General features: G+C 39.7%; 1 protein-coding gene across 1 annotated transcript in view; it reads left to right on the top strand.

Annotated features, from left to right (window-relative positions):
- The window catches only part of wdr75 (WD repeat domain 75), an 18632-nt gene extending 2139 nt beyond the window's left edge, over positions 1 to 16493 (top strand). Inside the window, exons 4-21 of the mRNA XM_042494521.2 lie at positions 517 to 616; positions 1386 to 1510; positions 2340 to 2410; positions 2712 to 2828; positions 3168 to 3256; positions 3972 to 4130; positions 4446 to 4505; positions 5736 to 5851; positions 6007 to 6182; positions 6392 to 6549; positions 8003 to 8183; positions 11512 to 11606; positions 11750 to 11845; positions 12609 to 12778; positions 13570 to 13629; positions 14128 to 14268; positions 14393 to 14484; positions 15985 to 16493. Coding sequence (XP_042350455.2) covers positions 517 to 616; positions 1386 to 1510; positions 2340 to 2410; positions 2712 to 2828; positions 3168 to 3256; positions 3972 to 4130; positions 4446 to 4505; positions 5736 to 5851; positions 6007 to 6182; positions 6392 to 6549; positions 8003 to 8183; positions 11512 to 11606; positions 11750 to 11845; positions 12609 to 12778; positions 13570 to 13629; positions 14128 to 14268; positions 14393 to 14484; positions 15985 to 16213 — 2235 coding nt within the window. The 3' untranslated portion in view covers positions 16214 to 16493. The remainder of the gene's footprint in view (positions 1 to 516; positions 617 to 1385; positions 1511 to 2339; positions 2411 to 2711; positions 2829 to 3167; positions 3257 to 3971; positions 4131 to 4445; positions 4506 to 5735; positions 5852 to 6006; positions 6183 to 6391; positions 6550 to 8002; positions 8184 to 11511; positions 11607 to 11749; positions 11846 to 12608; positions 12779 to 13569; positions 13630 to 14127; positions 14269 to 14392; positions 14485 to 15984) is intronic.

The following is a 16493-nucleotide window of genomic DNA, read 5'->3' as shown; positions in this document are numbered from 1 at the left end:
TCAACATTTCAGGCCTGAAAGAAGTTGGTTGCTTCAAAATAAAAGCACCGGTGGCTCCACTTTGAATTTGTTTCATTATACCAAGACTCTATTTAACTTCATTATATGACTGTAGCTACTTTATTTAACTTCCTTGTAACTGAAGTTTAATCAGTCATTTTGTATTTTAGTCGTCTACAGCAAATTCAAGGAGATTTAAAAATATATAAGATGCAGTATATAGCATGCATCACAATATAGCCTAAAAGTGTTGTGATATTATTTTTAAGCGATATCGCCCGCCTCTAGATAAGTCAACAGCAGAGTGAGCAAGCTGTCAAGGTGTCTCTGGTGAAGCGTGGTGAGCATGGTCAGTTTACCTGTGTATTGATATCATAGAGCCCGCCATGGCTGTGAGTGGATGCACAGTGACAGTAGTGAAGGACAAGAGGGCTGAGACCGCTTCAAGGGAGAGTGTGGGTTGTGTTTCCTCTGATGTCTGGCAGACGTGTGTGACAGCTGTGTGATCTCTTTCAGACGTATGTCATCGGATACCCAATTTACTCCATCCACGCATCTGCATACCATGAAGGAGTCATTTTTATCGTTACTCCCATGCAAGGTGATAAAAGATCTGGTAGGTTTGACATCTTTACTAGTTGTGGTGATTACTGAGGTTGATGCCTAAGCTGTCTCAGCATCCATTAGCAACCATGTGTGCTTTTTTCCCCATTTCTATCTGAATCCTGTATTTTTATAATATAAGTACATTTTGTCAGCAAAAAGAGTGTTTAGTCATGTATTGGGTAATTTCAATTCAATAAGAACACATTTAAAATGTAATGAATGTCAAAAAATGTGATTTAAAACAACATTGCAATATTTTTTATGTAGAAAAGTGCTTCAGTTGTTAACATTATAAAACAAAATGTTTCAGCCTCTTGTAAAATTTACTAAATAAATCAACTCATACTAATAGGAGTAAACACAATTCAAAGCAGTAAACAGAAATAATAGAACTAATAATAGAATAAACACAATTGAGACAGAAATAATAAATTCAAAGATAAATTAGAAGACAAAGAAAAGTAGATGAATCAAAATAGACAGAAGAAGTGTTTTTAAAGAAGTCACAGGTTCTGCCAGCTTTAGCTCCTGGTGGCAAAAGTACGGTCACCTTTAGATTTATGCTTCAACTTTGGATAAAACAAAGAGTCCAGTGAGCGTCGCTAGTCAGAAAATGTCAAATCATTCTCATGGGGGGGCTTTAACAAGTGCAAAGTAGAATTTGGGTAAGAGGTCACTGGGTAAGAATGTGAAGCAGGCTGATGTTTGACTCTGTGTGTGTGTGTGTGTGTGTGTGTGTGTGTGTGTGTGTGTGTGTGTGTGTGTGTGTGTGCGCGCAGAGTTGTTCCAGCTGGTTGCGGTGCATCTTCCGCAGAGCGGAGATCAGCTGGTGGAGGCCCGAGAGCTTTCTGCTGTGATGAGCGACGTCAGCTCCAACCCGGCGGCCATCGCCTTTGGCAGAAGGGTACATGCATGCACCACCACTGCTGCCACCAACACAACTGGAATAGTTCCATTCCTAAAAGGGATAGTCTCAACATGTACTACTGACTTATTAGAGATTGTTGACTTTATAAGATTTTTCAGGATCAATATCGTTTACTGCCAAGTAGCTTTTCATTCACAAGGAATTTGACGTAGTAATTTGGTGTATAATTTCAAAACACATTGCAAAAATATAAAGAGATAATATAAAATTAACAAATTTTACAATGAAATGTGAGAAAATGCAACAGAAATTTGAATGTAACACTTTTGCTTTTGCTTTCAGAGGTTATAGTCTTTTTTTATGCATATCATGATGCTGATTAAACAGCAGTATTATTACACACGTGTGACTTGGAATTGTCACAATAAAAAGCCACTCTAAAATGTGCAGTTTGATCAAACAACACGATGACACAGGTGTCACAAGATTCAAAGGGAGCGACAGGAATGTCCACCAGAGCTGTTGCCTGTGAACTGAATGTGCATTTCAATACAATAAGCTGCCTACAATGTCATTCCCCGAAATTTGGCAGTACATCCAACCATCCAAGAATACAATAAACACGCCAGGTTATTTCAGCAGTGGCAGAATAAAGTTATGGAGGAGGCAATATGTTTTGGCAAAGAGAGCTAGCTATAGCTTTACAAATAGTACTACAAATAGTCGCTTTCTGGGTCTAGTTCCCAGTTTTAAGCTAGCTTCAGATTTTCATGTTGGCGTTTACTCAAGAACAGGTTTCAAATACAGATCCTTGGTCAGCCTTCCTGCATGTTTGTGTTAAAACCAAATGTTGTCTTCCTCACAGGGAGAATATATTGTTTCAACTAAAGGTTTGCAACTGGAGGTGTACTTTTTCAAGAAGCAGAAGTCAAACAGGTGAGTCACGGTGGGAAAACCTTTAGTTTGAGTTGTGGAGATGGAAAATTAATTAAATATTATCACCTCACACGTTTCATTTTGGACTCTCAAGTAAAAGCACAAAGCAATCACGGCTTTACATTGCGATTGCCACATACACTGTTAATTTTCTATCATTAGACATATGATGATGTCAAGTGAAGCTGTAGTGTCAAGTGTCATGAATCATAAAACCCAACATGTTCACAAACCCACATTTGCCTCAAAAGCAGTGAGGATGTTCAAAATACACTTCATGCCTGCTTTTGTGTGTTAAAAGATTTTACCTCAAAGAAGACAACAAGAAGGGAGGCAAGAACACATTCACGTGCGTCGCCTGTCACCCAAAAGATGACTGCATTGCCACGGGGCATAAAGACGGCAAGATCCGCCTGTGGTGAGTTTAGTAACAACATGGCCTTGAAGCATTTGCACTCACATCCACTGTTTTGATGACTTAGCACAATTCTGAAGTCTAAACATCTGCTGCTCACTTGTGTTGCACATCTTGTCCTAATAGCTGTACCAGTGAACTGCACTCTCTTAGCATCATGGGAAAAAACTTTGTATGAGTTTGTCACTCCCTCCACACTAGATTTACATGTCTAAATTTCTCTTAAATTATTCAGTTTCTTTTTGAATTTTGGAAAGCACGTTTAGGTCTCTGCAGCATGTTTTTATGTGTGCAAATGTAGCAGAGAAACTTTTTTTCTTACAGTACTATCTATGTTTTCAGGAGAAACTTCAGCCATAAGAAAGAGTACACATACTCCATCCTGCACTGGCACCACAGTGCTGTCAGCTCACTGTGCTTCACCCCAGAAGGTATGTCCTCACCTGTTCATGATTTATTCCTCCGTTCTTTTGAAGACAGGAGGATAAACCTCAATCTTTATTTAATAAATTATTTTACTGAGTTTAAGCAGTTTATTCAGGTCAGGTTGTTTGGGTGTTTTTTTTACTTTTCCCCTTTTTTTGATTTGTTGTTGTGGGTTTTTTTTACGTTATTTTCTCAACTTTTCACAAATTTACCTTGCTGTCAGACAGCAAACAGGGAACTAAAGCCATTATATCTCTTACTTCAAAGTCAGGCAAAAACAGTAATTTTACCTTGCAGAATATGGGAGTCGTTGTCTTACTGCTGCCTCAGCAGTTTGCTTGTCTTATTGTGTCTTCTTTGTGACTTTTAGATACTTTCTTACCAGTAAGGGGGTTAGAGGAATATGGCTCATTTTAAAGATCGATGACACACATTCTCAAAGAGGGCTGGGTGGGCTATGGGGGGTTTATACGTTGCAACGTCATCATGCAGAAACGTACGTCAGGTTACCAGGGAAAATGTATTTAGAACAATAAAACATACTTTATCTGCCAAAATTTGAATGTATGGACTTGAACACTTAAGAAACACTCTAATGGGAAGGTACAGATGATAGAATATATGATATAAAAGCCTCTTAAATAATGGACCTACCCTTTGAATAAAAACTATGCCTGCTCTGTTTCTGCTTCAGTATCTATTTCGGCTCTGTTTTCCCAGGTACCAACCTGTTGAGTGGAGGCATAGAGTCAGTGCTGGTCCAGTGGCGATACAACCAAGAGAGCCAGCGGGACTTCCTGCCCCGCCTGGGATCTGCCATCACACACATCACTGTCTCCCCTGATGGAGCACTGTTCTGTACCTCACACAGTGACAACAGTAAGGAGCTTTGACCTGTATCGTGCACTAAGATGAAACCAAATCAGTAACAAGCTATTGGGAAATAATTGTAATAGAAGACATAAGCAAGTATTGGCCAGTAACCGCGCTGCAGCATAAATGCACCGTGGTTGCCACTCAGTTTGAACCCTGCAAGCTTACATTTGACAAGCTCACAACTGTGTCTTTGATTGACAGTGTTGAGAATGTCATCATTACCTGCATCAACGACTGCAGCTGTCAACTGTGCCCATCAAATTGTTTTATTGTGAAAGGACGTCTGCTGTAACTGATTTCTGTCTCTTCTCATTTTAGAGATTATGATCATCCAGAGTTGTGTTAAAGTGTCGGCTGTCATTCAGGGTCTGGTCAAAGGTGAGAACAGACTATAGGTGGCAACAGCACGTAGATGGATCATAAACATGCTGTATGGGCTCATAAATACAAAAACACATCTATCATAAATAACTCACAGTTCTTGGAAACCAATCTTGCTTCTGAGAACATTTCTTTTCCACTGTCAAAGAAGATTATTTTCACTAATATTTCAATCTTAATCAATAAACCTGGCAATTGCAACAAATATCTCAGTTGCAAATAACTACATTTGACTCTAGGCAGCCACAGTGCTGCGTTTAAAGACAGTAACAAAAGACGTCAGGACATCAAACAAACCCCTGGTGATGCCTTTTAAGTCGGGTATAAACAGCAGCATAAGGCTGTGGACACGTGCCACTTTTCTGCACCCTCAAGCACTCAAAATAGAGAGTAGCACTGTCGCAGTGCACGAGCATTTTACATGTTCAGAGTTAAAAATTTACTTTTGGATCACAGAGGCATGCACAGCATGTCATATGACCAGGAACCATCAGTCACAGCCAGCTGATATCTCTCTTAAATATCAATATAGAGATATGAATATGGAGAAGTTGATCATTTTAGTGCAGGGCTACGCAGATCTTTACATCTGTACCACGGACAATATTTTAATGCAGATGGTGAAACAATGTAAGATCAGCTATAAACTCAGGATATCTTATAATTGGACTGTGATACAGTGATGGTTATGGTTGCTTAGCAACATCAGATGCAACCTGTCTTCCCGCACAAGTGTGTACAAGAGTAGCACCCAGAACCTCACCTCGCATTTTCCAGGTGGAGAAAGATGCTTTATGGGCGTAAGCTCAGAGAATCACCAAGAAAGCTCCAATGAAGTGAAGTGATTAATTCACGACAAATGGTGATCAATGGATGTAAGCTTTAGGATTTTCAGCTTTAGGATTACTCAGACGTCAGAATGAAATGACTTTCTTAGCAAGTCTTTCATGTCACATATAAACAGAAGCACTTGAATTGCTATATCAATGCCCCTGTAGATTGATTCAGTGGAAGATAACTTTTGTAGTGAATTCTGTATCAGTGTGCAGATATAACACCTGTGAAACCATCAGACATTTCTGAGCTGTTGTCCCTCTCTTTCACTAACATTAAAGCTTTCTGCATAGGACACATCAAAAAAGGGGAAAAAACAAGGTTTAAGTCTGTCAGGATACTCTGTATGTAAAAGAAAGAAGGGATTTTCACTCTCTTCATGTTTTGGTGCAGGAGAAAGTGTCAGGACAGACTTGATGGTGGACCCACGCAGCAAATCCCTGGTGCTGAACGGGAAACCAGGCCACCTGCAGTTCTACTCCCTCCAAAGAGACAAACTGCTGTATAATGTAAGCATTCTGTTTATTTTCCCAGCGCCTAAAATTGCATAAATACGCTCCTGAGTACTGGGAGACACCTTATTTTAATTACAGGCAGAAGGTTCAAACACAGATCTGCTGTGAATAATCTTTAATAACTCTGTCATGTTCTGTGTTTCCCACAGCTGGACATAGTGCAGCAGGAGTACATTCATGAGTCGGGCCTGGAGCAGTTTGAGGTGGTCAAGCTGGCTTTTGACGCCTGCGGCGACTGGCTGGCAACAGTGGAAGAAAGAAAACAGAAAGTCACTGAGCTGGAGCTTAACTTGAAACTTTGGGCATTTGATACACAAACACAGAGGTAAGGATGTCTATATATGATATTTCTTTATGTTGAAGATTCAGTCGGTCATAAACACAGAGAAAAATCAGGGTTTTTTTTCTCTTTAGGATAGTAAAGCTTTATAAATCTTTGTCTTGTCTAGAACTGTTTTTCAAAGTGCACTAGCGATAGTTTAGGACCAATCATGTCTTCTTTTTTTTTTTACCACAACCCTGTTTCACCTTCAGTTTTGTGCTGAACACGACCATCTCGGCCCCCCACGAGGCACAGATTACAGCCATGTGCTTCTGCCACGCCACCGACAGCCAGACCACCATGCTGGTCTCCACCAGCAAGGACGGACACTTCAAAGCCTGGCAGCTGGTTGCGCCGGCCCACACAGAGGGTACGCTGTCTAGCTCACTTTCTGACCACGTTCTAACAGATCGTCCATCTGCCTTTTGGTAAAGTGTGGTAATATTCCCTGTGGTCTGCAAACTTGCTCTGTTGTTGTAGGCTTTGACTTCTGATTCTATTTTTTTGCTCAAGGACTAAATGGTCTTTAAAGCTCCATGTGATTTGTCGTCATTCATATTGTTTGAGTAGTTAACCTTTGAATCAATTTGCTTTGTTGAATCAGTATGGAACAGTTTGCTTTGTTGTCAGTGAAAATCGTCATAACGTTAAAGGGACAGTTCATATTTTTTAAGATGGGTCTGTATGGGGTACTACTCCATAGTCATTGTGTTACATATAGTGGATATCAGTCGCCACGCCCCCAGTTTGGAAAAGCAGGCTGGAGTCTGACACTAAAGCTAAGCAATGCACGGCTGTGGATGGGGGCCAGCAATGTTTAAATGAATTTCAGCCATCTAAGAAAAAGTCCTACCTAAAAGAATTGAATATCCGTTTAAGCATACGCTATAATGAGAGTATTTTCACTGCTTTAGCTTTCCATCACACAGCCAATTTTGACGGGAAGCTGTCAGTTCCCCCATATATGCACTTGTCAAAGCCACCAGACTCCATTGACAAAAGCAGTAATTACTGAAGAACATGAGTGCTGCTGGTCTACCACTGCTTCAGTCAATTAGTTGGTTTTATGTTATTGTTTGACTTTGATGAATCGAAACTAGCCCTTTCAAACACAAGTCGGCAGACCAGCAGCTCCTGTGTTCAGCGATGTTAAATCACTGTTTTTCCCATTGAAATCAGGCTTTAAAGAGTGCAGTGTAAGGTTTCATTTTCCCATTGTGTGACATTAAGGTGAAGCAGTTAAAATACAATATAGCCTACACTTGAACTGATGTAGATTTTTTTTTTTAGGTAGCTAAAATTTGTTATGTTGCTGATCCCATCCACAGCAGAACATCTCTTAGATTCCATTTTGGGCTCCAGCCTGTTTCTCCAAACTGACTGCTGTATGTAATATAAACTAACTATGAATAAGTACCCCATACAACCACAACTCTGAACCATCCCTTTAATGCACAGGTCATCCTTTTTAAACAAATGCAAGGAATTTTAAAACGGATATATACAACCTTTAATCACATGGAACTACCCAACAAAAAAAATGTGTAACCGTTTTTTAAATTGTTCATAAAACATCTAAACTCCTCCCATCTGCAGCATGCAGGCAATGCTTTTAGCCAAAAGTGCCTTGTAAAACCGTGAGTTTTATCCAGGAAGAACCCAGTAAGAATCAAGTCACTTCTTTGGTGCCAGCCTCTTCCATTTCGGCTTCACAACACATCAGGTTGAATGTTGAGTTTGGGCCAAATGAGGCTGTATTTCTCACTAATCCAACACCCTCGGTGTCTGTCTCCCTCTCTCCTTCTTCTCCAATGTGCCAGCAGATGAAGGTCCTTCCTGGTCGTGTGATTTCGTCGGAGCCTATCACAGCCTGGTGCCTGAGTGCTGCTGTTTCTCACCCGATGGTTCGCTGCTGGCCGTCAGCTTTCAGGAGGTGGTGACTGTGTGGAGCCCGGCGTCCTGGGAGCTCCTGACAACTCTGTCGCAGCCGCCAAAAGCTGTCAGGTCAGAGCCGAAACACGCACCTAAACACCCACACCCCCAGAATCACCAGGGCTGCCTGCCGGACCTCAATACTTTTAATTCTGATCTGAATGTATTTATAGCAATGTTAAGTAGTGTATTTTTATTTTTATTGTGCTTGGTCAGATTTGAATATTATATCTTCGTTACCCAATTTCCTCTTAAGCTGTTTGTGTTAAGATGTAGGTGTAATGCAGTTTGACTTTTCTTCAAAGACTGGGGAAGAAAGGTTTTGGTTTGGTTTTTTTTTTTAATTTAATGCCTCTGTGCCAGCGGTAGTTTTCAGGTCGTCTGTCCATACATCCCACTGTCCCATTCTCGCAATATCTCACGACCACCTTGAAGGAATTTCTTCAAATTTGGTGCAAACGTTTTTTCAAACTCAACAATGAAATAATTAGAAGTCAGTGGTCAAAGGTCAAGGTCACTGTTAGGTCACAAAACATGTTTTTTTACTCAAACATGCATTTTATCCAATAGATCAATGATTAACTTCACTGTGACATCATAATGTTCTGCAAAAACACTTCTGGCCATAATGCAACTGCAAACTAATGTCATAACTCAGGAACAGAGGGGGTGACATTTGGTCAGATCGTGATTTGGTGACATCAGCTGACAGGAAAAAAGGGGGACAGAATCTTTTGCCTTGCAATGCAATGCCAGTGAAACAGTGTAAGAAAAGCCCAGGGCTGAAATAGTTCCTTTTCACACACACATTGTTAACTCAGGGTCAACCTAAGCTCACTGCACTTCTACTAGCCCTGGGTAAATGTCACAAGACTACTTTTTACATACGAGAAGGACGTGAATACTCTTTCCTCAAGCAGCAACATTAAAATGTTGCCCTTAGCAGAGGTTTTATGTGAAGGTGCTGAAACATTAAAAAATATTTTTTTGTTTTAAGTTAGCTAGCTTGCTTGGTATCTCCTATTTCAGTTAGCAGCAGTTACCATGGGTACAATGTAAACATAAAGCACGTGGATACTAATGACTTGATGAGGAGGCTGTGCAAACGGACAAAAATATATGACGCAAATTGTGTTAAGGCTCAAACACACCAAAAATTTACAAAAGAGAACTAGGGGAGACAAAAGCTGACTGGTTATTCACCTCACGTTGCAGAGTCTCATGCAAAAAGTTGCAAGTGAACACACCAAACCAACGGCCAACCTGCAGATGTTCTGCAAAGTGTCCAAAATCTGTAAATTGAAAAACTGATCATAGAGTATATTTGTTGTCTATATTTTACTAAATTAATATTGCTTGTAGAGCTGCGGCACTGTAAATTCTTCATTTGTCCATCCCTAGCAAGCAAAGACTGGATACACTTCGGGAAAAAAAGCACATACAAGTGACAGTGCAAACACACAGATTCACTAAGCAACCAGCTGTTTTAGTTTCCTCAGCAGAGGACGTCTTTGGACAGTTAAATGACCTCTTTACCACACTGGCAGAAATCCAGAGCTTTGTTTCTCACAGTAGACAGGGGATGTGACCGGCCCAGAAAAAGAAGTGCTGCCTGTCAGCCCGCAGAGCATGGGGACAGGCTGCAGTTTCGCAACGTTGCTCGAGTCTCAGAAATGTTGGCAGATGTATCCCCCACCCCCACCCCCACCCCACTCAGTAAGGGGCCCTCAGGTCACTGAGGACACAAAACTACTGTTGTTAGTTTCTGTACCACTTTTCTGAAAGAAGCCCAGAACACTGAGTCACCCTTAAGCATATTTGCAGGACAAACAAAGAGCGATGACTTGCAGTTTATGTTTAGAATTAAGGAAGCAGCTGAGAGAAACATTTCATTATCAAGAAACTTTTAAACCGTTTAAAACCTGAAAAGTTTGATTTTAAAAAAAGAAAAACAAGGGGGAGATGGCAATGAGCAACTTATCAAGAAAGAAAATTACCTGAAAATGAACACAAAAAGTTTTTTAAAAAGTGATTAAAATTAAAAATATATATGTAAATTTATATTTATAAATGTATTCTTTTTTCTGTTATAATATAGTGGACATTTTTCTGATAATTCTCCTTCATAAAACTGATTTTCAAGTCATTTTCTTGTCACCTTTCATTAATTTCTTGCAATTTGTGAGACATATTTTTATTCCCATGCTTTTGAAAAATATCCATCCAGTTGGCTCAGCTTCCAAAGGGCTAAATAGCTTGTGAAAGGTGTGTGCAGGCCGACATTTATTTGTATTCTCTTTTATACAAATGTAAAATCGTCTGAACTAATCATGCTTGATAATGAGCTATTCCAAAAACTCAATCAAACCCAGAATGCCTCTTCAAATTAGACATTTCCTGCGTAATCTGGAGGCTGAAATGGAAATTGTGCATGACAGGACTTAAAAGTTGGAGGGAAGGAAACAGGAAAGGTTAATGGTCGGCAGCTGTTTTGACAGCTGCCCGGTACCCTTTCATAACCCACTTTCATAACTACCACCTATAGATGTGTAAAGCTGGGTCAACTACTTGACTTCCAACCTCACCAACTCTCGACTCTTTTCATGCAACTTGGAAAATTAATAACTTTTTAGCTCTGTTGCAAAGGGCTGAAATACATGCACTTCACCTGGCAAAGGCATTTTCTATCCAGAAAAGTATTGTTGAATATTTTTGCATATAAATTTTACAGACTTCATTTAAATGCAGCGTTTCACACAGAATTGGAGTGCAGTGGCTTACAACAGGGGCATTCTTATAAATGCTTGTGTTTGGATGAGGATGGATAATTGATCTGTTGATCAGCTCAGGGCTGATCAAATCAGATCGATGGATGAGAGGAGCCGCAGCTGCGAGCGAAAGCAAACTTTTAGACCTAGCAGGATGAACGGTTAAATTTTACTTTCTGTGCACCTGATATTCTGCTGCTCCATCTGTGCCCAGAGTATGCTCTGTTGTATAACTGAACATTATATATATTCCAGCAGTGCTCCTGATGAACGGTCCAGCCCCAAAATTAGAAAATGTATTTCTTGTGGCAGATGTTTTAATCATGGCAGGCCACCACAAATAAATGATGTGTGGGAAACATAGTATGTAGAAGGCAACATTTTGAAGTTTTACAAGGAGCCTTGATTGATTTATCTGCCAGACACAAATCCTCTGGGAGTTTGCCTCTTGGTGGGTGTTCAGACTCTGCTTGCGTGTTTCCATTTGAAGCCACCCAAAGCAGAAAACTCCTCAACAGCTAATCCTGTGAAATATGTGTGGTGTGAGGACCTGGTTAAGTAACTGGGGGGTGCACTTGGGATTCTTTAAAGTCACAGGAGAAAAAAAGCTTTTTTTTTTCTTTCTCCACCAGGGATCTTTGTTTTGGTCGACTAAGTTGTTCCAAGTATCTGCTGGGGACCACCGCCAACAACCTGCTCTGCTGCTGGAACCTCCTCACCTGCTCATGTAAGGCTGCATCTGTTGCGTACATAAAAAAACCATAATGCTAATGTGTCGCTGAATTTTTTTGAGATGGATTTTATTTTTGGTTGTATGTAATTTTACTTTTCTGTTTCCTCCATCTCCCTCTTGCTGTGCCTCTTTTGCAGTGGAGTGGAGCACCTCGATGGACGTCAGCCTGCTGCTGGCTGACCCCCTCTCTGAAAACATGGCCGCCTTCTGCTGTCAGGCTGGAAGCACTGACTGTAAGCCTTAAAATTTGGGTTGGGGGGGGTCTGAGTTTTAGCAAGTTCTAATCACATCTGAGAGCACATTGAAAACATTTTTTTTGTATTTTGTGTATGACGCAACATGCAACACAAATCCAAACTGACTGGAGTAATAGTGTCACAGCTAGTCCTTAAAGATCAGACGCCACTTTCACAAACATTCTGAGAACGCTCTCAGAGAGCGCTCAACGTAGCCGAAACATTTCTAGCAAGGAGTCCTACCTAAGGAGTTATGTAGAAAGTTTCTAACAGTTTATTATGAGGAGAATATGAATGTCTGAACCAAATTTCATAACTTTTGTGACATAACACTTAAAGCCATAACTTTCAGCCTCATGATGGCGCTAAATAAAATGTTGGTACTGTCTAGATGCAGTCACTTTTAAGGGAGCTGTCATGTCATCCATCTTTATATACATATATAAGATGGACCGAGTGATGTTGCCAACCTAGAGCCATGCAGCTGCCATGTCTATAAGTACTATACTTTGCACCAAGACGTGAATAGTGCTTCAAAAATAATATTAAAAATGATTCTGTTTAATTTGTCATGAAAAAAATAAGTTTATCATAAGGTCAATCATTGGTGTCTTGTAAATCTAATACAGGATAGTGTAGTACAGTCCAGTATAGTATAGTAAAGTACAGTATAGTATGTCTTTCAGGTCCTGTAGGAAGTGGAAAAATTCATGTCGCCATTGTAATGTTTTTTGTTGCTTTTCTTGTTCTCTATTTTCAGTGTTTGTGTTTAAGCCCAGCGAGCCTCGGCCAATATTTTCCCATAAGGCCGTGTGCTTGGGGAAGGTGACACGCGCTGTCTTTGCCCCGAGGGAGGAGATGCTGGAGAGCTGTGAGGAGAGCAGCCAGTGGCTCAACCACTCCCAGCTCTACTTCCTCACTCACTACATGGTGAGCCAGATAAACACTATTAACACTATTAAAGATATTTCCTGTTTAATTAACAGCAGAGACAACAATATAAAAATACTCGTGTTCATCAAGCGGAGATACAAGTAGGATGTATTTTCTTTGGCTGGAAGAGGCAGTTTAATTTTTTTTTTTGGTTTATTTGTATAATAGATATACTGCATTTCGATTTTTTTATATGAAATGCAGCTGATGATATTTGTCTGCAGGATAATGATCTATTTGTTCACTGTGCTGTGGCATTTTAATAATTACAGTAGTTGGTCCAAAGGGAGCGTTACTGAGTACCATTGTAATGCCATTCATCTGCCATCATGTTGCAGCAAGATAATGCATAGTGGGTTGTGAGGCTGGTTGGATGTACTGCCAAATTCATAGAAACAACATTGTTGTTATGGCTCTCTACGGCTTATGGTAGAGAAATGAGCATTCAGATTACAGGTAACAGCTGTGGTGAACATTCTGCAGTCAGCATGACAGTGGCACGCTCCATCAAAACTTTAAACATCTGTAGCACTGATCATGTGATCAAACTTCACATTTCAGAGTGGCCTTTAATTACGACCATCCCAAGGCAGGCAGATGGATAATTTTGAAACATGAGAAGTGCTCACCTACATGGACTTTAACACATTTGCGATTAAACATTTTTCTGTGTCTTCTCAGTAACGTCCTCATGTGACCTGAATATCATGACTGCTATTATCATGTCATGTTAAGTAAAGAAGTAAAAAGAGCTGCTTTGACACATCCTGTGTGCTGTTCCTCTGCAGGATCTCATGACATTCACCACCAAGGCGGAGGAGGACAGACTGATGGCGTCCAGCAAACAGGTGCGGCTCACTTGAGCACCAAATAACCAATCACCACTCAACATCAAACAGTTTTACTAGTTTTGGCATCCTACTCAAAACCTCAGGATGTCACCAGGCGAGCATGTTTAGAGCAGGTTTTCTGAACTCAGTTCCTCATGTGTGTCAGTCTAAACACAACAAAATTATTGGAAACTGTGAGCTGGCTGATGCCTGTAGCAGTTGCTTCACATGTTGTCTTAGTTCTTGAATGAACACGGGGTAATGATGAGGAACCAGTTCATCAACATAGCTATAGTTACAGGAACTGGCAAGAGGTTACCAAAACGCTCCTATAAATGAGCCGTGTGTGGATCCTTGCAGCTTTTCTTTGCAAGTCCTCTTTTAATCAGAGAGAGAACACAAAGTATCCAGCTCTGCCTGCTCCCTCATCTTTACTGTCTGTGTCCTCTTTAAACTGTTGACCTCCTGTAATTAATGTATGATTTTTCTTGACATTGTGATTCCCCCCCCTTCAAGCTTGTAATCGATGACAGTGTCGCCATGACACCGTTCCACCTGTTGCTGGGGAAACACAGGCAACAGGAAAATGAAGATGCACTGAGCAGCCTGTCTGCTGAGAGAACAGCTCTGCCACAGGGCTCTGCTGCTGTCAGAGAGGTTGGTACTTTAACCCTAATGGATGCTCTACCTTGTGCTGTATAGTTTAGTTTGTGACACTGACTTGGAGATCTCTTTTAGTTTTTTGTGCATTAAAGCTTGTTTTTTTTTTTTTTCTTGACAGCTTCTGCACACCCCGGCCCACGTCCTACCCTCCACCTCTTTCCTCTGCTCAATGTTTGTACAGTCTCTGCTCATCTCCGTCACAGACACCAGGTCAGTAGTTTGCCCAGGCTGCCCTGAAACTTTTTGCCAAGCTTAAAAAAAAACAAGGGGATACATATGTGTCCACAGGACAAAGAAAATGCACTAAAACAACTCAAAAGCAAATCAAAAACTAGGGAGGGTCCTTTTATATGAAACAAAATCTACTAAATCATACATACATATGCATATGTGTGTATGCGCATACACACACATGCATATTTATCCACAAGCATACAAAAATGCAAATCCATACACACTAATCAACCTATGATAATTCTGCAAATAAAATAAAAAAAGTTGGAAAATATGCTCATAACATGTGTTTATTAACCGCTATAAACAATCAGGCCTTATAGCTGACACACAAGCCATTTCGACCAATTTTCATCAAAAATATCAATTTGGGTTCATAGTTTAACCCTTTGGGCAAATTAGTTTGATTTATTTAAAAAAAAAAAACATGACAATTAGGCAATGAGCAATTTAAGAAGGAAGTACCCAAAATTAGGAAGAAATTTTTAAAAAAACCAAACAAACAAAAAGAAGGAAATTACCTTGAAAAAAAGTGCTAAGAATGATAAGAATGCTTTAAAATAATTCTACATAGTATAGGTATAATTATGAATATAATTCTCGGGATGTATTTTCTATCTTTAAAAAATATATATACATCTACTAATTTCTTGCAATTTGCAGGACATTTCTTGCCAAGTTGCTCATTGCCGTTTTTGAATTCATGTCAAGGCATTTGCGAGCAGCACAAGAAACGTGATGTCGATCCAGGTTTCAAAGGGTTAAATGTAATTCACACAATCGTGTGTGGATCTTAAACTAAGTCGATCAGCTCATTAAAGGTTTCCCAAGCCATTTTCTGATCAAAGCGTTTTTGCATGTCACTAACACCACTCTCAACAAGTACTTATCCCGCTTTGCACAGTGAAGCTCCTCTAGATCACACAGGTACATGATTTTAAAATTCAAACAGATTTTCATTCTAAAAAGTGTTCTCAGGAACATATATATATATATACATTTATATATATATATATATATATATATATATATATATATATATATATATATATATATATATATATATATATAATTATATATATAATTTATTTATTTATTTATTTTTATTTTTATTTTTATTTTTTTCCCCAAAATGAAGCCACAAATTCAGAAAATGTGAAAATTATTTTCAACACATTTTTTTGAATATTTATCCAAATATTCTTTTAATTAGCCTAAAAAGCTGGAAATTAGCACAGTCTTGCTGGTTATTTGTGCATTTTTAAGTATGTTAATATTTATAAACCAGGGGGATTGTGACTGTGTTTTTGATGCCTTGCAAGTTGAGAAAAAACTTATGAAGTTCAGGCTTCATGTGACTCAGCAATTTCAGATCCTGGCTGAAAAGGTGTGCATGGAAAAATGTGTTTATCTGTGAAAATATGTCGAGTCATGTTAACGGGTTCTTTTTTTCCTTTCCTGTTCTCATGTCCTAAGAGAGGAAAATAAACATGCAGAGGAGGAAATGGAGAGCGAGAAAGAGGAAGAGGATTCAGATGGTGAAATGGAATTCGGCGCTCGGGGAGCAGAGCAGACGTCTCTGGGAGGCCTGGCAGCAGCCGAAGCAGAGTCTGAAACTCCCGCTCTGACAAAAGCCCAGGTTAGAGAGCTGCGGAGGGTGAAGAAACTCGACCACAGCTGGTTCGCAGGCCTCCTGCACTCCTGAACATGACTCAGTACAAAGACACTCACACAGATACAGTGCCTATAGAACGTTTTCAGCACATCAGTGTTATCTTGTTTTGTTTCATACGTCTAAATTGTAATGGATTTCTTTTGGAAGAAAAAAAATCAAAGTGTAAATAAATCTCTAAGCGGTTACAAAACAGAAAATATTTGATTGCATAAAGATCCACTCCCTTGGCAGCAATATCAGCCTTGAGTCAATGTGGTTTGTATCAGTTTACACATTTGACAAATAAAAAAAATCCTGATTTTTCTTTTAA

Source organism: Plectropomus leopardus, chromosome 10, assembly GCF_026936395.1.
Source record: "Plectropomus leopardus strain MGB_pleo_1.0 chromosome 10, ASM2693639v1, whole genome shotgun sequence".
Taxonomy (NCBI): Eukaryota; Metazoa; Chordata; class Actinopteri; order Perciformes; family Serranidae; genus Plectropomus; species Plectropomus leopardus.
Note: the sequence above shows the minus strand (reverse complement) of the source record. Positions and strands in the feature narration are given on the sequence as shown.